Source organism: Hemitrygon akajei, unplaced genomic scaffold, assembly GCF_048418815.1.
Source record: "Hemitrygon akajei unplaced genomic scaffold, sHemAka1.3 Scf000118, whole genome shotgun sequence".
In the NCBI taxonomy this organism is placed as follows: Eukaryota; Metazoa; Chordata; class Chondrichthyes; order Myliobatiformes; family Dasyatidae; genus Hemitrygon; species Hemitrygon akajei.
In genome coordinates, this window is record NW_027332004.1 from 986,399 (window position 1) to 1,007,981 (window position 21,583).

The following is a 21,583-nucleotide window of genomic DNA, read 5'->3' on the forward strand; positions in this document are numbered from 1 at the left end:
GCCATCCGATTCCTAAATGGACTTTGAAAGCTTTGGACACTACCTCACCTTTTAATATATTCAGCATTTCTGTTCTTTTTTAACAAATATTTGATGATCCTTTCACTTGTTTATTATTATGTTTTAATTTATTTATTATTTTTATTATTATCTCTGCTAGATTATGTATTGCATTGAACTGCTGCTGCTAAGTTAACAGATTTCACGTCACATGCCGGTGATAATAAACCTGATTCTGATTCTGGTTTGCTAAGCTGGGCTTGGACTGCGCTATAAATCTCCGCACTGAGTGCAGTATTGATCCGGCTACATGGCGGCCCGGTATGGGAACACCAATGCCACAGAACGGAAACACCTGAACAAGGTAGTGGATGCATCCCATCTCATCACAGGAAAAGCCCCACACACCCGACAGGTGAAAACACAGGAAACTAGCGACACATCTACAGCGTGTGACGTCACAAGGAAGCGGAAGGCGTAATCAGGAGCGCCCACCTTCCAGGTGATTCTCTTTTATCCCGGCAGCCATCGGAAAGAGACACAAGACCAAGTTTAGGAACAGTTCTTCACTCCGACCATCAGGCACCTGAAACAACAAGGATTACTTCACTCACCGCAATACTGAACAGATTCCACAACCATGGACACACTTTCAATGACTCTGAAAGTCATGTTCTCGTAATATTGATGTGATGTATTCATCTATCAAGTTATCAATTTTTCTGTCTGTCTAATTTTCTATTTACCTATATCTATCTATCTATCTATCTATCTATCTATCTATCTATCTATCTATCTATCTTTTATTCATTCATTCACTCATTAATTTACTTACTTACTTACTTACTTACGGTTTTGCATTATTATTGACTCCCTCCGTTGACCAGTGTCGACCATGGATGATGCGACCGAGTTGTCTCCCTGATACACAAGCCAATATGCAAAGCCATTGCAACAGGACACGCAGAGCACGTTGTTGCCCCGTAGCTGTTGTTCCCAACATTTCCTCGTAGTTTGCCACCGAAGCTTTTCCCAGGACTGGGTTTTGTCGTAGGTTTGAGAACAGAATTTTCCATCACGTGATGAGCGCCAACCCCGGCTGACAAGCCCCATCCGTCCGAAGCCATGGTGAGCCGCCTTTGCTCCTCATCCTGTCAATAGAAATGGTTCCGCCGGGCTTAGTAGTTAAACCTTATGTGAAGGTCAGGAGCTGGACTGGTTTAGACGGTGTAGACAACTCAGAGGTTGCTTGGGAAAAACACCATTGAGAGAATTTTTATGTACTGAGAGTTAATCAGCATTACCAGCCCCGTCTATCTCAAGCATAATGAACTCTTTCATTCTGATTTTTATTTAGTTTTTTTTTCAGCTCAAGCTGGTCCAACTTGCTATATGTGCAGAGCCGAGGACACTTATTCTGGAGTTGTTTAGTATTGTGGCTTTCTGGAGATTTACATGTCTATTGCTGTGTAAGTCTAACTGTTTAATACTAATGCATGGTGTCATTGGGATGAGACCAGTTGTGAATATTACTATTGGACAATGTATACTAGACAATGTCTGTTCGGAGGGTCTAAGCTAATCTGGCGGAGGATTGGAACCGAAGTGAACGTGCAGATGATTAGCCGGTCGGTGTACAGAGCCAGTGGGTAGAGAGACTTCTTAACAAAGAGAGGCTGATCATGGGTGTGCTGCCTTTATGGCAGTTATTTAGTTTATAATATTTTCGCGTAGTAATTTGTTAGCATTTTTTAGTTAAAGTTAGGATTGTTTAAATCAATTGATTTGTCTGTAATACATCGCGGCTGCGATGCCACTGAGGGAAGGCGGGGAGCGCTGGTACCTCCCAACGTTTGGGGTTTACCACCCACAAAAGCCCAATCTGATCAGGGTGGTCTTCGACTCCAGTGCTCAGTGCGCTGGCATCTCCCTTAACGACGTCCTCCTTACAGGCCCCGACTTAAACAATACCCTTTTCGGGGTCCTGCTACGCTTCCGGAAGGAGAAGGTCGCAATCTTAGCGGACATCCAGCAGATGTTCCATTGTTTCTTAGTAAAGGAGGACTACCGCGATTTCCTCCGTTTCTTATGGTACAAGGACAACGACATTAACAAGGAAGTCGTCGAGTACCGGATGAAAGTCCACGTTTTCGGCAATAGTCCATCGCCCGCTGTGGCCATCTACGGGCTGCGAAGAGCCATCAGAGAGGGCGCACGGGAGCACGGCGACGACACCGTTCGGTTTGTAGAAAGACACTTCTCTGTCGACGACGGCTTGATATCACTACAGAAAGAAGACGAAGCAATCGATCTGCTCCGACGTACACAAGCCTCTCTTGCCGAGTCAAACCTCCGCTTGCATAAGTTTGCATCAAACTGTCAGGCAGTAATGGAGGCCTTTCCACACGACGACTGTGCTCCAGCAATCAAAGACCTAGATTTAGACGGAGAAATCATACCCACGCAAAGGAGCTTGCGTCTCCTCTGGGAGATTATGACTAACTCCTTCACCTTCTCCGTGCCGACCGCAATCAAGCCATTTACCCGCCGTGGAGTTCTCTCCACTGTTAACAGTGTTTTCGATCCCTTGGGTCTACTGGCACCAGTTACAATCCAAGGAAGAGTCCTTCTCAGAGAACTTACCTCTGGGCTCTCTGACTGGGATACTCCCCTACCAGAAGACAAGCTCAGTAAATGGGAGGCTTGGAGAGATTCACTTCAAGACCTAAAACAGCTTCATATCCAACGTAGGTACACCGTGACCTCACCTACCGCGGCAGTGCACACAGAATTGTGTGTTTTCTCGGACGCGTCTACCAAGGCCATCGGTGCTGTGGCTTACTTGAAAGTGGTCAAGCAGGGTGGTCAAGTCGAAATAGGATTTGTAACCGGTAAGGCGAAGCTCACTCCCCAGCCCGAGCCGACAATCCCAAGACTTGAACTGTGCGCAGCTGTCCTGGCCGTGGAAATGGCAGATCTTATCCAGGACGAGTTAGACCTAGAGTTCGACGAGATCAAGTTCTACACAGATAGCAAAGTAGTGCTCGGGTATATTCATAACGAGTCAAAACGCTTCTACGTGTACGTTCATAATAGAGTTCAACGTATCCGCCTGTCTTCAAAGCCCGAACAATGGCATTATGTACATACTGAGGACAACCCTGCAGACCATGCATCGAGATCCCTACCTGCATCCCGTCTGGCGCAGACATCCTGGTTCACCGGACCCCCCTTTTTGTATCAGTCACCAACGGGTAAGACTCAAACGAGTGAGACATTTGAACTGATCGAACCCGAAAGGGACTCGGAAATTCGCACGCAAATACAAACAGGAGCCACCTACCTCGAAGAATTGACACGTACTAACGAACGCTTTCAACGGTTCTCCACTTGGCGTTCTTTAGTGAGAGGACTTGCGTTCCTCATTCACATGGCCAGATCACACAAACGTTCATCCCGAAACAGTAAATGTAAGGGATGGCACAAATGTAACCTAGCCCGCACTGCGGACGAATTGGCCCAGGCAAAGGACGTCATCCTTAAAGCAACTCAAAGAGCGGCTTTCGCAGAGGAGTTCAGCTCTCCAAGCTAATAAACCAATACCTAAGGACAGCCCCCTGAGGAAATTCAGCCCGATCCTGAAGAACGCTATCATCTGCATCGGAGGTCAGTTAATCCACTCCCAACTTCCAGCTGCAGAAAAGTGTCCGGTAATCCTGCCCAAAGACAGCCACGTGTCTTTACTGCTCACTCGCCATCACCATGAACAGGTAAGGCATCAGGGCCGTCACCTGACGGAAGGAGCAATAAGGGCAGCAGGACTGTGGATCTTGGGAGGTAAAACACTGATCAATTCAATACTTCATAAATGCGTAACCTGCAGGAAACTGCGAGGCGGTTTGGAAGTTCAACGTATGGCGGACCTCCCACCAGAACGCCTCGAGGTCTGTCCTCCTTTTACATATGTGGGGCTCGACGTGTTTGGTCCCTGGACTATCATAACGAGGCGTACCAGAGGGGGACAGGCAGAGAGCAAGCGGTGGGCCATTATGTTTAGCTGCATGAGTTCGAGAGCGGTACACATTGAGGTCATCGAATCTTTGGATGCCTCCAGCTGCATTAACGCTCTCAGGCGCTTCTTCGCACTGAGGCCCTGCAAAACAGTTAAGGTCTGACCGCGGCACGAACTTTGTTGGAGCATCAAAGGAGCTGGGGATGGACAAAACGGTGCAACAATACCTCAGTCAGCAGGGATGCAACTGGGAGTTCAACACACTACACGCCTCTCACATGGGAGGCGCATGGAAGCGGATGATTGGTATCGCCAGAAGAATTCTTGATTCAATGTTTCTGCAGCAAAGCACCCGACTGACCCACGAGGTACTGTGCACACTAATGGCAGAGGTCACAGCCATTATGAATGCACGACCACTCCTACCCGTGTCTTCTGACCCGGAAAACCCCTTCATACTCTCGCCATCAATGCTCCTTACGCAGAAGGCAGGAGCTGCCCCTCCACCGGGGGACTTCTCCGATAAGGATCTGTACACAAAGCAATGGAGACAGGCCCAGGCCCTGGCAAATCGATTCTGGTCTCGTTGGAGACAGGAATATCTACCTTTGTTGCAACACAGACAAAAGTGGTCAGAACCCCGCAGGAACCTTCAAGTTGGAGATTTAGTCCTACTCCGGGACAAGCAAATCGCCCGCAACTGCTGGCCAATGGCCAGGATCACTGCCACATTCCCTAGTAGGGATGGACATGTCAGGAAGGTTGAATTGAAAACTACCGACCAAGGCGATGTGACAATTTACCAAAGGCCCGTTACAGAAGTCATTCTACTTCTACCTAATGACTGATTTAGAGACTGAAGTTTGTATTATGTTCATTGTGACCTTACGAAGGTCAAGCGGGGAGTGTGCTGCCTTTATGGCAGTTATTTAGTTTATAATATTTTCGCGTAGTAATTTGTTAGCATTTTTTAGTTAAAGTTAGGATTGTTTAAATCAATTGATTTGTCTGTAATACATCGCGGCTGCGATGACGTCACATCCGGGTTCGCCGCGTCTTGTGGGAAATTACCGGTTTGAGATTCACGCAAGGGTGGGGGTCACTCACATGTGCCACCATAACGCTGACTAGGGTCTCTCTATGCACCAAAGACACAGTGAAAGCAACGCTGTAAGTTATTAGATAATCGATATTTCGAGTTAAAATGTTAACGCCGATTCTGTTAAAAGTAACGACGGTCGGTAAGGTTTACCTTTTCGTCAGTTAAAGAGTCGGGATAGTTTGTATTGAAGTGTATCTAAAGCAGCCAATGGAGCAGCTAGATTCTGACTGTATGCTGCACTTTAATGTAATGTAGTTATCGTAGTTTTACCTTTGCAAGTATTCACAATGTAAATGTGATATTTAGAAGGAAACAAACACTGTACCAATCCTGTATTGTTTTTCAACAGTTGTCACCATGCGTTAATGTGAAGAGTGAACAGTAAATGGTTAATCTTACTGCGGTCTCGTTTGCATTGATTCTGGTTTATCTCAACGTTTACCTCGGCGTTACTTCACACCCGAGCGAGAACGTTACAACCCTATCCACATGAGATTCTACCTTCAGGGAACTATGCGCCATTATTCCTGGATCACTCTGTTCTACTGCATTCCTCAATGCCCTACATTTACCATGTATTTCCTATTTGGATTATTCCTACCAAAATGTAGCCCTGCACACTTATCAGCATTAATAAGCATTATCAGCATTAAACTCCATCTGCCGTCTTTCAGCCCACTCTTCTAACTGGCCTTCAATGACCTACCATTGACCATATTTAAAATATACAAGGATATTGCCCGTATGTGAGGACTTGATTTGTAGGAAAATATTAAATAGAATCGGACTTCATTCCACAGAGCGAAAGAGAATGAGAGGAGATCAGGCAGAGCTATAGAAAATTCTGAAGAGTATAGACTGGAATTAGTTCATGAATTAAAAATTAATGGTGAAATGCTTAAAGGGAACCAGAAGAGATTGCTGTGGGTGCAGTCTTTATTTCCTGGCGTTCAGGAGAATGAAAGGAGATTTGATAGAGCTATATAAAGTTACAGCTAGACTGGAAGAAGAATTCATGAGCTAAGGATGAATGGTGAAATGTTTAAAATGAACAACAACGGGATTATCGTCATTCATACTGTGGCAACAGTGTGGAACACGGTGCCTGGGAAAGTGATGGATGCCGGCAGGATTTTAACATTTAAGAGAATTCCATATTGGTACATGAATGGGAGGGACATGGAGGGCGATGTTCTAATTGCAGGTTGATGGGACGAGGCAGATTAACATTTCGGCTGAAGGGCCTGTTTCTGCAATGTAGCATTCTAAGATTCTGAGGCATGTCTGGAGAAGGAATGGATTCACTGAGGACTCCGGTGTGCATTGATGTAGTGACTGAAAGAGAGGTTTCCTGACAAATTGACCGAGTAACTGGAGGTCACTCTGACTGGAGTGATGATGATGTGCAGGTCAGACAGAGCTAAAGGAGACACATTAGGATTTGGAATCCATAATCATCACAATAAATGGAGTGATCTGCAGGAAGCAGGTCAAGAATGGAGATACACGCAGAGCACTACAGCACTTCGGCCAGTTGCTTACCACTGGGAGCATTTAATAGGTCGTGGGAGCTTAACCCCACTACCACCCCCCGGGTATAGCAATTTAAAGCAACCAAGGGGGCGCTGTATTATTGAAAACAATAAATAGGTAAATTGGCTTATTATTGTCACATGCACCACGGTAAAATGGAAAACATTTCAGCATGCGATCCAAATTACATCACATCGTGCAATGAGGTTGTACAAGGAAAAGCAGAACAGAATAGTTTAGGGAAACAGTGTTTCAGTTGCTGAGAAAATGCAGTGCAGGCAGACGATAATGTAGAAGGTCAAAGAATAATAAGGAGATCAGGGTTTTGTTTTTTGGAACTATGCTCCTAAACTGTAGAATTCAAAACCTAAAACTGTGCAGAAGTCTGCGGTACATATTACGACTGGCATTTTGTCTTTTATTTTCTAGTTTGCAGTTTATCCCGTTGTGATGTGGTGTGAACGGCATCGTCTGGATGAAAGGTGCTTTATAAATAAGTTGTTATTATTATTATTATTATTATTATTATTATTATTATTATTATTATTATTATTATTATCATCTCTAATTTCCTCCACATGTATGAATGAGGATTTCTCAGGAAGGGTGAGGATGTCCATTACCTCGCTATCAAAGGAGTCTCCCTCTAACCCCTCACCACAGATAAATCCCTCATCCTCCTCCCCGTATGTTCTAATAGATGGTTGCACTTCTAACACACACTGCGCAGCGGGCACCTCACTCATACCGGCCTGCTCCACCGTCACATCTGTCTTATCCACAGTGACGACAATGGAGGGAAAATCCCCATGGACTCCCATTAGTTGATGGGGTCGGTATGCAGAGTATATGACCCTCCTCAGGTTCCACCAGCAGCCTGATTCTGACGGTGAGACAACTTGGTCTCCTCTCCGCTCATACTGTTTAATACACTTGCCTCCAGGGAGACGCTTACTACTAAGTCCTGGGTGGAGGGCTCCAGGTCTGTCTTAATTGTGCAAACAGGCCTAGCACTAGTGTCCTGCACAATCACACCACCTACCATAGGGCTGGTGGCCACATTTGGGGATTCAGGATTTCAACCAATCTCTACCCGGATTCCCACCCCTTCCTGGGACTCCCCCGCATCTACATTCCCCTCTCCTCTTCAAGCTAGAGGAGCACACAGGTGCAGGATTCACCGATGGGGTGGCACTCATCGCTTCCATCACCCCGTCCGACTGTGCGCTTCCCCGAGCCTCCCGCTCCACTTCAGGGCAAATGGGCGTGAGCTCTGCGGTGTCGGGGGCCGAATTCTGAGTGTGTTTGGATTTCTTCCTCGCTTTCCTTCCCCGCACAGGCTCCACCCCATCCCTCGCCTGAACCTCCCTGCACGTAGCCTCAGGAACACTCGCCTGAACCACAGGGGTAGGACCAGAGACTGGAACAGAGGTAGGAATAGGGACAGAGATAGGAGAAGGCGCAGGTGTAGGTGCAGGAATAAGAATCCGGTGCAGAGGTAGCTGGGGCATTGTTGCCCGATGTGGACTCCCTAGGGATTTGGGTGTTAGGACAGTCCCTCAGAAAGTGCCCCACTTCCCCGCACGCATGGCACCGTGGGTGCTCACAGCTCCAATGTACCTGATAGCGTACCCCTCGTGCCGGACTGTAAACCGTCCCTCAACTTCGTCCTCCTTTTCCAGCTGCATGAATACCTGTCACCGGAAAGAGATTACGGTATGGAGGGTGCGTCTCTTAAATTTGTGTCTGATGGCATTTATCTCTGACCGTACTTGCCCCAAGCGTGCTAGTGAGGGAAGCAGATCCTCTTTGGGGATGAAAGGCTTAACGTGACCGAGGACGATGCGTTGTGTGGGAGCTGTCATCAGCTCCATCTATAAAAAGATGTTTTCCACCGTGATCCCCCTGCTAAGAGCCCGGTTCACTAACTCATCATTCTCCAGCAAAACACTGCCTTCCTGAACTCTTTCTCGGTGGTCAAAATACCACCTTTCCCCACCAGGTCTTCCATGGCCTCCGCACAATTTTTCAGCTTAATTCCAGGACGCAAAATACATTGCACCCCACATTCCACTTTCACCGACCGAAATAGGGCATTGTTCGAGGCAGGAGAGGCAGCCACCTTTGCATAACTCCCCGAAGGCCTGCGACTCCCTGGAGACTGGTCCGGCATGCTGGCACTACGCCCGAATCGAGAACTATATGGTGGTGCTGGTTATAAAGTCCTGGAGCGGTTTGGATAACTGGCCAGAAAAGTTTGTACTCAACAGTACCTTGCTGGCTCAGCGCCAGAAATTCCAATGCCAGGAAATGCTCCATCTGTCCTGAAGACCTCCCAGGCCGTGAGAGTTCAAGATGTCTCAACAGATGCTCCGGCTCCTACACCAAACAAGAATCATGAAGATGAGGGGGGGGGGGGGGTGATGTTGTCCCGATGTTAGTGGGGTAACAATGGCGTTTGTCTCCGGTTTTTGAGCGAGAAGGCTTCCTGGCGAGTTGGCAGCAGCCACAGCAGGGTGCTACGCTGTTCGCAGCCGTCAATGAACCCAGTCCAAACTGGCAGAAAAACTCCAAACGAAGCTTCCACACTAAAACAGCCGCTCACTCACATGTCCAAGAGACATTTAGAACCACCTCCAATTTATCTCACGAACTTAACACAACAGTTCTTCCTCGATTTCTCCCAGCTCATTCAATACATTTCCATGCTGTGTCTGACCCCGGGAGTGTGTGATCGGATGGTTTCGAGGAAGCTTCACTCCGTATCTGACCCCGGGAATGTGTAATCGGACTGTGTGGAGGGAGGTTCACTCTGTGTCTGACCACGGGAGTGTGTGATGGGATGGTTTGGAGGGAGCTTCACTATGTGTCGGACCCCAGGAGTGTGTGATGTGACAGTGTGGAGGGAGATCCAATCTGTGTGTGACACCGGGAGTGTGTGATGGGAGGAGTGGAGGGAGATTGTGTCTCATCCCGGGAGTGTGTGAAGGGACGTTGTGGAGGGAGCTCCATGCTGTGTCTGACCCCGGGAGTGTGTGACGGGACGGAGCAGAGGGAACTTCAGTGTGGGTCGTAGTCCCAGAATGTGTGTTGGGATGGTGTGTGGGGAGCTTCACCCTGTGTTTGTCCCTGGGATTGTATGATGGGACGCTATTGAATGATATTAAGCCTGTGACTAACACTATCAGTATATGAGCTTCCAATCTCTTTTGTCTTTTTTTTCTGTGAGAACAAGGAGATCCTGCAGGACGGTGGGGGTCGGGATTGTGTGGGTATTTGGGGTGTGAGGGAGTCGTGTGTCAGCCTGAATGGGAATGGTTAGTGAAGGGGTCTTGGGGATCAGACACCATCAGACTGACATCCCTCAGCCTGGAGCTGAGACGCTGCAGTACCAGTGTGAGGAGCTCAGACCCATTATTGCAGTTCACCGGGGGCAACAGTAACCCCAGGTCACTATTTTTCTTCAAATGAGACAAGTTCAACACCAAGTCAGGAAGTAACAGCGGTTTATTGATTTCATCACGACAAGTGTAAATTTAACAATGTTAGATGAGGGATTTGGACCAGTTGGAGGAATGGGCTGAAAAATGGCAGATGGAGTTTAATGCGGACAAGTGTGAGGTATTTCAATGTAAATGGTAGGACACTGAGGAGTGCAGTAGAACAGATGGATCTGGGAGTACAGATACATAATTCCCTAAAAGTGGCATCACAGGTAGATAGGGTCGTAAAGAGAGCTTTTGGTAAATTGGCCTTTATAAATCAAAGTATTGAGTATAAGAGTTGGAATGTTATGCTGAGGTTGTATGAGACATTGGTGAGACTGAATTTAGAGTATTGTGCGCAGTTTTGGTCACCTATTTACAGGAAGGATATTAATAAGGTTGAAAGAGTGAACAAAAGGTTTACAAGGATGTTGCCGGGACTTGAGAAACTGAGTTATAGAGAAAGGTTGAATAGGTTAGGATTTTATTCCCTGGAGCGTAGGAGAATGAGGGGTGATTTGATAGAGATGTATAAAATTATGATGGGTATAGATAGAGTGAATGAAAGCAGGCTTTTTCCACTGAAGCTAGGGGAGAGAAAAAGCAAACAGGTCATGGGTTATGGGTGAAGAGGGAAAGTTTAAAGAGAACATTAGGGAGGTTTCTTCACGCAGAGAGTGGTGGGAGTGCGGAATGATCTGCCAGATGAAGTGGTGAATGCGGGCTCACTTTTGACATTTAAGAAAAACTTGGACAGGTACATGGATGAGAGGTGTATGGAGGGATATGGCCCAGGTGCAGGTCATTGGGACGAGGCAGAAAAATGGTTCAGCACAGCCAAGAAGGGCCAAAAGGCCTGTTTCTTTGCTGTAATCTTCTATGGTCCTAATGTGTGAGCTGCTGACGTACGGGAACAAATAAACTGCTTCCGATTCACTCATAGTCACACACAATTAACTGACCAGCGAAAAGCAGTGACAGATTGAATAATCTCACAGTCGGTCTCCATCGGGGAACCGATAATCTTTAAAATCACAGTTCAGGACCACGTCCGGGATCGCTGCAGATCTACTGTCCCATTTGAGGTATTTGTCAATTTAACATTATTATATCGGCCAGACTGCCGAATGCACTGTCCTCAGCAAAGGGAGCAAAAAGATTTTCTCCCCGGACAACCTTGTCCGGGTCACGGGGTCCCAGGATCTTCCTGTCTGTGTAATGACCCAGGGTCCTACGTGGAGGACTCACGTGGGAGGGGTCTCGAACGGGAACATCGGGCAGAAGCTGTGCCGCAGGACAAGAAGCGGAAATACGTCACTGAGGGACCGCTTCTGATGTCACAGAGCGCAAGACTGGAGCCAGTTCGGTCAGAATAGTTGGGAATTATACCTGGCGCACGTCTATTAAAGGTAAGGGTTGCAGTTAAAGGGGCATACGGGAAAACGGCCAAAATGTCCCCATCCCGCGAGCGGGGATGTTTACATATTCAGATATTCACATGGTCACTATCATTCCGGGGCTGGGTTCCTGCAGAGACTCCAGTTCCTTCCACCCGGTCTCACTGAAACGATTCCCAGCCTCACTGAAAACATTGTTCCTCAGCCTGAAACAGATGGGAGAATAAAGATGAAATAAACAGACCACATGTGAGTAACAGGGGACCGGGGTTAATGTTTCAACAACTCTCACAGACAAATATCACCAGAAAACCCGCGGATCCGCTGATATTTTATCACATTGAACACAAACACTCACCCAATCCGCTCCAGACTCGGGAGGGTCAGTATGAGGCGGCGGAGAGCGGGGACAGATCGGTCTGTCAGCGAGTTTGATACAAGGTCCAGCACCATCAGTGATGGGTTTGTACTGAGAGCGGAGACAAGATCCTCGACACCAGAATCTGTGAGACCGACATGGTTCAGCCTGAATATGACAGAGAGTGAGGGTGAAGGACACAGAGAGACAGGAGACAGTAGAAATCCCCAGTGTTTATCAGTAACACAATTACTGATCACATTAATGTTCAGTGTCAGACACCCAGTGACTGTAAACACAATCTCCCACAGTCTTGTACCTACCACAGTTTCTGTATTTTACACGCCGGGTTCCTCAGAGCTGCAGACACCAGTTTCACTCCTGAATCTCCCAGTTTATTAGCACTCAGGTCCAGATCCATCAGTGATGGGTTTGTACTGAGAGCGGAGACGAGATCCTCGGCACCAGAATCTGTGAGACCGACATTGTCCAGCCTGGAGATGAGAGAGAGTGAGAGTGAAGGACAGAGAGACAGGAGATGGTACAAATCCCCCGTGTTCATCAGTAACACAATTACTGATCACATTAATGTTCAGTGTCAGGCACCCAGTGACCGTAAACACAATCTCCCACAGTCTGGTACTTACTGAAGTTTCTGTACTTTACACTCTGGGTTCCTGAGAGCTGCAGACACCAGTTTCACTCCTGAATCTCCCAGTTTATTCTCCCCAAGTCTAAACACAAATAGACAAATTGATGAACATAATGATTCAAACCGTGGGTCTGAGGGAATTTCTCTCACTCGGATATTTCAGGAAACATTAAACCTTTCAGTAAATCACTGATCGAAGTTCCCATCACTGTCAATGTCCCTCACTGACCAGCTCCAGGGTATTCACCGAATGTCAGTAATTTAGTCTGTCGTTGTGACACTGTAAACTCCACATATTCTATTCCATTCCCCGATGGTTAGAAAAGTGTTCCTGATGTGAGAGGGTTGGGAGGGTCAGGGATGAAGGATGGGAGAAAGTCCCACAGTGAGGAAGATTTGTGAGTGGGAATGTGTCGATGGGAGATGTTGGAAGAGACCCCACCTGAGGAAAAGGGATAGGAAGACAGAATCTGCAGGAGGAAGGGAATGGGGAAGAGAGATCCCTCATGAGGAAGGGTAATGGGGATGAGAGGTTCCACAGGAGGACGGGGATGGGGATGAGAAGTTCCACAGCAGTATACCGATGGCAAAAGATAATCCAACAAGATGAGATGATCCAGAAATACATTGCAAGGGAGGGGTGGATCTGAACTGAGGCCCACAATCGGGAGAGGAGATGCGCCCATGGGTTCTGGGTATCTGGTAGTGAGCACAGTCACACAGGTGGACTGATGGTGATAGTCACACACAGGGAAGGGCAGGGGAGGACAATCTCACAATGGTATTTCTTTCCTTCTCACTGGGACAGTCTGCTGACGGTAAGGGGAAGGGGGTGTGAATCTCTGACTCACCTGCTGCAGTCAGTGCCAGTCTGGGTGTCAGTAACAGTGAGAAGGAACATTGTCAATGGGCGTGTCACAGGCAGCAGGAAACACGGCCATTCCTGTGATTTACTACCATTAAACCAATGGTCGTTGTTCACTGATCTGATGAATTCCCCAACATCCCTTCACAAGGAACCACAGAACCCTCCCGTCCTTGGGGAATTACTGGCTGATCCCCTGGGCATTTGTCACAATACTTCACAATCTGATTTACTACAAATTTGACACAATTCGTTACTACAGTTTGACCCAAATCCCTTTACATTGAAGCAACACTGTGGAACAGGTTCACAGTTCAGAGTGAGAGATAAATCAAGTTACCTCAACTCCTGGCACTTGTGCAGCCCGGGTCCCAGCCGCTGGATTCCTTCACACTGAACATGGCAGTTCTGCAGGTCGAGGTGTTTTATTGTATCACAGAGTCCAATGGCATGAGACAGGACTGCGCAGTCAATTGGTGTCAGTATCATCCCATTAAATGAAATTGTTTCCACAGATCCCAGTGCGGCCTGAGCCAGTCCACGATTCTGAGACTCAAACAGGTAGTGCAATGTGTTCAGGAGGCTGCTTTTACCTTCTTCACTCCATGTGTTTCCACTCTGGCGTTTAACCTCCTCCTTCACCCAGTCAATCACCTGGCAGGTTGTCTGATGAGGAAATGGACCCAGAAACTCCTCCAGGCCCCGAGCTGTCATTGGGGAGGAGAGACCAGCAACAAAACGGAGAAATACCTCAAATCGCCCATCTGTCGTGTTGTGGGCTTCAGTGAGGAATTTCAGGATACCTCCGGGGTGTATAGTCAGGAATTGTGCGACTGCAGCTACAAACTCTTGGATGGTGAGGTGTGAGAATGTGTAAACCACGCTCCAGGCAGCATCCTCTCTCTCCAAAAGCTCCATCAGGAACCCGGACAGGAACTGGGAAGGCTGCAGATTGTACTTGATCAAATCTACATCTGTAAACACAATCTTCCTCTGGGATACTCCTCTGAAGGCCATCAGACCAACATTGAGTAACACGTCACGGGGTCTCTCAATTTCACGGCCATGGTTTTTCAGGATGTTGTAAATATAGTAGGAGTACAGTTGGGTGATGGTCTTGGGAATTCGCTGCAGGTCCCTGACTCTTTGTGTGAAGAAGGGGCCCAGTGCCAGAGCGAGGATCCAGCAGTAGGAGGGGTTGTAGCTCATGGTGTACAGGATCTCATTCTCCTTCACATGTTTGAAAACAGCTTCCGCCACCGTCTGATCTTCAAAATGTCTGATGAAATATTCCTTCCGTTCCTCATCAACAAATCCCAGGATTTCGGCCCAGATACTGATCTCTGCCTTTTCCAATAAATATAAAGCAGTGGGGCGGGTGGTCACCAGCACTGAACACCCTGGGAGCAGCTTGCCCTGGATTAAACTGTACACAATGTCAGACACTTCACACCACCACTCGGGATCTGGGCACTGGTGCTTGGGTTCTGTATCTCTCTGACTGTCAGCAAAATCAATTTTGTGCTTGAATTCATCCAAACCATCAAATATAAACAGTAATCCCTCTGGGTTCTTCCAGACCTCTCTCAGTAAATTCCTAAAGTAAGGATACTGATCCAGAACCAGTTCCATCAGGTTTATTCTGCAGTTAATGGAGTTTAAATCCCGGAATTTGAAACTGAAGACAAACTGGAATTGTTGGTATATTCTCCCCGTGGCCCAGTCATAAACAATCTTTTGAACCATTGTTGTTTTCCCGATCCCTGCGACTCCGGCCACTGCTGCTGAATTCCCAGATTTGGACTTACTTCGGGAAAAGCTGCTCTGGAATAACTGATCAGTCTGGATTTTTTCTAACTCTCCGCGAAGGTGTTTCTGTCTCCACTCGTCGTGCTCTTTGCCTCTTGCCAGCAGCTCATGTTCCACCAGTCTCCGATCTCGAACAGTAGAAATGACCGTGAGCTCAGCGTATCGATCAACCAGCTGGAAAACCTTCACCTTCTCCGTCATCCGGATCGTGTTCACTCTCAGTGTTTCAGTTTGTGCCCGCAGAGTCTCCTTATGTTTCTGTTGAATATCTTCCATGGGAACAGAGAACATTGTCAAAATGTTAAATGGCTCAACTGACAAAGAATTTTACAAATTCAACATTCAGTGTTTGAACGGATTTAATGCTTCCAATCATATTAAGACAGAAAGTAAAACTCTGTTCACAGACACCAGAACTGACAGCGATTAATGTCTCAGAAAATGTCCAATCCTCATACTTTGGTATGAATTGCTTGTGAAGGCGAGCATTCCCCTGATATTCTATTCCATTTCTGACTGCACTTCTGTTACAACAACATTTCACTATGTTTAAAGCATTGTTTGCATCATTAACAGACGATGTTAATGTTAATCTGCTGTGGAAATACGGAAAGCAGGACACTGTGCATTTTGGCAAAGCTGCACACTGGGGAGTCACAGGTGTCCACTGCTCTTGCATTAAAACAGGAGCAGAATATGTGTCAAATACTGAGGTCGGGCAGAATCTGTGGAGAGAATGACTTTGAGGTTTCGGATCGACAGCTCATTGGAAAGACAATTAAAAAATTGTTTGCTTTTGGTTTCAAAGTTGGAGGAGCGGTGGACAGATGGAGTCTCTGTGAATGGAAGAGACCACAAGCATGACAGTGACGTTCGCCGTGTTTCTGGGAGAGGGTGGTGATGTCTCGGCAACCGCTCCTGATCAGTCTGGCAGTGGGGTGTGGGGCGCTGTATTATGAGACCTCTGCCTGTCAGGGTCGACCATGGATGTTACGTCCCAGCTGACTAAAAACACAAGACAGGACACTGCTATATGGAGAGCAAGCAGTTGCCCATGTAGCACGCTCCTCTCTCCATATATCTGATGAACACAAAGGAACGGCAAAGACAGATATAGCTTGGAACCAGAAGCATCGCAGGAGCAGCCAGTTTGCATTGAACACAACATAAGACTGCCTTAGGAGTTCCAGCTCCAGGTTTTTCCCTGTGGGTTTACTCCCATGAAGTGTTAGAGTGGCAAGGCAGCGGAGGATTGAGATCAGAGTTTTTCTTCCCCTGGAGGAGCTGCCAATCGTGTCTGACAAAACCCATCTGCCCTAAGCAGATAGTTGTAAGTCCCAGTAACCTGCCTTTGCCCTGTCTGCTCTCGGATGAAACTCTTCCACCGGGCTTAGTAGCTAAGCCACACACGAAGGCCAGGAGCTGGACTTGGTTAACAGAGGCTATTTGATTCAGACGCTATTGGGAGATAATAGCATAGTAGATGAACATTCAATAGTCTTATAAATGCAGAATTAAAGCTGTCCTTGAGGCTGGTGGTACATACCTTCAGCCTTTTATATCTTCTGCCCCATGGGAGTATGACAGAGAGAATGTTTGTGGGGGGTTAGGTTTCAGCAGCAAGGCTTTGGGCGGGGGAAGTAGCATCTTGCTAACCTGATTGAGTTCTTCCAGGAGGGGACAAAGGTGATGGATGAAGTTACACATGGATATTGTCTACTTGGATTTTAGTTGCGTGTTTGACAAGATCCCACATGGGAGGCTCATACAGAAAATGAACATACTTGGGAACTGTGCGAATTGTCCTGGCTGCCAGGGTCCCACACTGGGAGACATTTCTTTCACTGGCGGGTGGTGACTCTGTGAAATTATTGTCATAGACAGCTGAGGAAGACAAGTCATTGGGTATATTTAAAATACAGGTCGATATGTTCCTGATTCGGAAGACTGTCAATGTTTACTGTGGTAATGGGGTAGAGAGGAATTGCAGAGCAAATTCACTGCGCCGAATGGATTAATTCTGCTCCTGGATCTTATGGTTTTAGGGAGCATCTGGAGTATTGTATTCACTTCTGATTGTTCAGCTCTTGCAAGGATTGGAGAGGGTACAGAACAGGTTCATCAGGATGTTGCCTGGATTTGGTGACATGTGCTACAAGTAGAGGTTTGTTAAACTTGGTTTGTTTACTCTGGTGGCGGAATGGAGATCTGACAGACGTGTACAAGTTTGCGAGATAAAAGTTTTTGTCGACACCCTCATCTTTTATTTGTTTCTTTTTTACATAAGGCTGGTGTCTAATACCAGAGGGCATTTGGTTAAGGTCAGATGGGGTAAATTTACAGCAATTGTGGCTAGTTTTTGTTGACAGAGCTGTGGGTGCCTGCAAGTTACTGCCTGGGTCCTGTCGGAGGCAATTATGTTACAGATGTTCCTAGTTATACATGAATAGGCAGGAAATGCAAGGATATGGTCAATAATATAAGAAAGGATACCAAAGTAGTTTTTTTTTCTTTCCCAGATATATAAAGAGTTAAAAAAAGGGAGAGGGTCGATATCGGACCGCTGAAAACTGATGTTGTACATAGAAACATAGAAAATAGGTGCATGAGTAGGCCATTCGGCCCTTCGAGCCTGCACCACCACTCAGTATGATCGTGGCTGATCATCCAACTCAGAACCCTGTACCTGCTTTCTCTCCATAACCCCCCCCCCACCCCCGGATCCCTTTAGCCACAAGGGCCATATCTAACTTCCTCTTAATATAGCCAATGAACCGGCCTCAACTGTTTCCTGTGGCAGAGAATTCCACAGATTCACCACTGTCTGTGTGAAGAAGTTTTTCCTCATCTCGGTCCTAAAAGGCTTCCCCTTTATCCTTAAACTGTGACCCCTCGTTCTGGACTCCCCCAACATCGGAAACAATCTTCCTGCATCTAGCCTGTCCAATCCCTTTAGAATTTTATACGTTTCAATAAGATCTCCCCTCAATCTTCTAAATTCATGTGAGTATAAGCCTAGTCGATCCAGTCTTTCTTCATATGAAAGTCCTGCCATCCCAGGAATCAATCTGGTGAACCTTCTTTGTACTCCCTCTATGGCAAGAATATCTTTCCTCAGATTAGGGAACCAAAACGGCACACAATACACTAGGTGCAGTCTCACCAAGGCCTTGTACAACTGCAGTAGAACCTCCCTGCTCCTGTACTCAAATCCTTTTGCTGTGAATGCCAGCATACCATTTACCTTTTTCACCGCCTGCTGTACCTGCATGCCCACCTTCAATGACTGTTGTACAATGACACCCAGGTCTCATTGCACCTCCCCTTTTCCTAATCGGCTACCATTCAGATAATAATCTATTTTCCTGTTCTTGCAACCAAAGTGGATAACCTCACATTTATCCACATTAAATTGCATCTGCCATGAATTTGCCCGCTTATCTAACCTATCCAAGTCACCCTGCATCCTCTTAGCATCCTCCACACAGCTAACACCGCCGCCCAGGTTCGTGTCATCCGCAAACTTGGAGATGCTGCATTTAATTCCCTCGTCTAAATCATTAATATATATTGTAAACAACTGGGGTCCCAGCATTGAGCCTTGCAGTACCCCACAAGTCACAGCCTGCCATTCTGAAAAGGTCCCGTTTATTCCCACCCTTTGCTTCCTGTCTGCCAACCACTTCTCTATCCACATCAATCCCATACCCCCAATATCGTGTGCTTTAAGGAGACTGCCTAGGGTGTGTGGGGATTCCCAGAGCATGAGGACCTGCAGTGAAGGCTTCAACAGAACCAACAGCTGGATTAACATAAAAATACAATATAGAATATTCAGGCTGCAAAGAGAGATTCTCTAAATTGTAAGCTTAATCCAAAGATCAACGAATGATTATTGTTGAATTTTGATTCCCAGGTTTTGCCAAGTCACTGTTTAACACCTGAGATGTGGTTTGAACTGTGCATTTCATCACTCACCTATCAGCTGCGTGGGTAGCTCAGATAACCCTTGGGCGACGTTCATGTATTCCTGTGGATCGGGACCTGTTTAAATATATTAAAAAATCCATGGAAACAGAGCTAAAATAATTAAACTAACTAAAACGTTTATTTCGATGTGTCTTTGTGTTCAGTGCGTGTTTTTAACGTACCGAGTTCCTGTATTTCCCTTAGTATTCTGTCCAACTTCGGTAACTCAGTTCTCCATGTCACAAAGGATTCCCACATCGCCCTCCGGGCCCGGGAGCCTTTGCCCATCACCAAACTGAGGAAGAGTTTGGAACTCTCTGCCCGATTTCCCTTCTCTGTCAGTTCGGTGACTTTCTATAAAAGGAAAACAATGAATTTATTGTGGAGCAGACAGACAGACATGGAGAATGTGGAGGAAAATATCTGTTCATGGTCCCAGTAGCTTCAGAACAGATGCAATCACTGGGCTGCTGCCTCATCCTCCCTGGGTTCAGTCATTAACAGAGAAACAGTAACTGAAGGAAATTCTAAATCAATAGTGTGCAAGAATAAGGATTTACTGACACCCTGCAGTAGATGCAATGTGACTAATTTCCTTGTCCATCAATGTGCAACATTACACCAAAAAGATGCGACAACAAGAATGGAAGAAGGGGAGAGTGGGAGAGCAAAAAATGGATGGCGGGCATCACTGAATCATGGCTGAACGAAGTTTGTAGTTGGGTGCTTACATCCAAGGATAAATATTGAATCGAAAGGATACGCAGGTAGGTGAAAGTGTTGGGTCAAAGATGCTGTCATTAAAAATGAAAAGTCCTGAGAAAGAGGTGATATCGGATTGGACGATGTAGATGTTAAGAAACTGCATAAGTAAAATGACCCTGATGATACAGGCCTGTTAACAGTAGCCAGGATGTGACCTACAAATTACAACAGGAGAGGGAAGAGGCATGCAAAAAGGTGAATGTGAAAATAGCCACATAGTCAATATGCAGGTAGATTTGGGAAATCATGTCGGTGCTGAATTCCCAAGTGAGGGACTTTATAGAATGCCTATGCGATGGCTTTTGAGAGAAGCCTATGGTTGACCCCACTATAGGAAAGGCGGATCTGGATTTGGTGTTGCGTATTGTGCCAGATTTGATTAGGGAGCTTAAGGTAAATAAACCCTTAAGAGGCAGTGATCATCAAATAGCAGAACTCACAGTGCAGTTTGAGAGGGAGAATGTAAAGTTAGATGTATCAGTATGGCAGTTGGATAGAGGAATTACAGAGGCATGAGAGAGGAGCTGGGGAACAATAAATTCAAAGATGACACTAACAGCGACAATGGCAGAGCAGGAATGGCTGATGTTTCTCGGAGCAATTTAAAAGGTGCAGGACAAATGATCACGAAGATGCAGAATTATTCTAAAGGGAGGGCGATCAACTGTGGCTGATGAGGAGCACAAAAGCAAGGGAGAGGGTACAGAATATTACAAAATATAGTAGAACGCTGGAGGACTGGGATGCTTTTACAAACCAAGGCAATTAAAAAAGCCTAAGTACTTAAAATATGAAATATGAAGGTAGGCTAGCGAATAATGTAATAAAGCTTACCAAAAGGTCCGTCTGATATTTGAAGAGTGAAAGAGAGGAAAGTGGATTTTGGGCCGCTGGAATATGACAGTGGAGAGGTAATGTCAGGGGACAAGGAAATGACGGAAGGTATTAGTCGGTATTTTGCGTCAGTCTTCACTGTAAAAACATTAGAACGTGCCAGATATTTGAGAATGTCAACACGTACAAACAAGCTGGATGAACTCAGCAGGTCGGGCAGCATCAGTTGAGATGAGCAGTAAAGGTTTCGGGCAGAGACCTTTCGTCAGGACTAAAGAATCATTGACTGCTCATTTCAACTGATGCTGCCCGACCTGCTGAGTTCATCCTGCTTGTTTGTATGTGTTGATTTGACCACAGCATCTGCAGTGTACTTTGTGTTTACTATTTGAGAATGTCAGGTGGCAGATATGAGTGTATTTGCAATTATTAAGGAGAAGGCGCTCAGGAAACTGAAGTACTGAAGATAGAGAAGTCCAGATCAAGCGCACCCGATTGCTTCTGAAAGAGGAGGCTGAAGAGATTGTGGAGACATTAGTAATGATCACTCAAGAATCACTAGATTTTGGAATGGTTTCGGAGGATCGACCATTTAAAATGGGAGGCCAGTTAGTTTGATCAGCGTTTGGGAAGATGTCATCAGTCGAGAATGGAGGATTAGATTTTGGGGAATTTGGACGCACATATTAAAAAAGACCAAAATCCATGGAAGGGAATCTTGCCTGACAGAGCTGGGAACAATTAGGGCTTTTTCATGTTGGATGTTAGTGACCAAAAGTGTTCTGCAGTGTCTGGTTTTGGG

At 46.4% G+C, this 21,583-nt stretch overlaps 1 protein-coding gene across 5 annotated transcripts in view; it reads right to left on the reverse strand.

The window, feature by feature from the left end:
* Positions 1-10,140: 10,140 nt before the first annotated feature.
* The window catches only part of LOC140723535 (NACHT, LRR and PYD domains-containing protein 3-like), a 488,497-nt gene continuing 477,054 nt past the window's right edge, over positions 10,141-21,583 (reverse strand). For 4 of the 5 annotated variants that reach the window (XM_073038107.1, XM_073038103.1, XM_073038104.1 and 1 more), the window contains 7 exons: positions 19,365-19,536; positions 19,192-19,257; positions 13,745-15,482; positions 12,535-12,621; positions 12,211-12,381; positions 11,888-12,055; positions 10,141-11,735 (listed from right to left, as the gene is read on the reverse strand). In XM_073038107.1, the coding sequence (XP_072894208.1) occupies positions 11,627-11,735; positions 11,888-12,055; positions 12,211-12,381; positions 12,535-12,621; positions 13,745-15,482; positions 19,192-19,257; positions 19,365-19,536 (2,511 nt within the window). In that variant the 3' untranslated portion in view covers positions 10,141-11,626. The remainder of the gene's footprint in view (positions 11,736-11,887; positions 12,056-12,210; positions 12,382-12,534; positions 12,622-13,744; positions 15,483-19,191; positions 19,258-19,364; positions 19,537-21,583) is intronic. The other variant, XM_073038108.1, reaches the window with a different exon arrangement.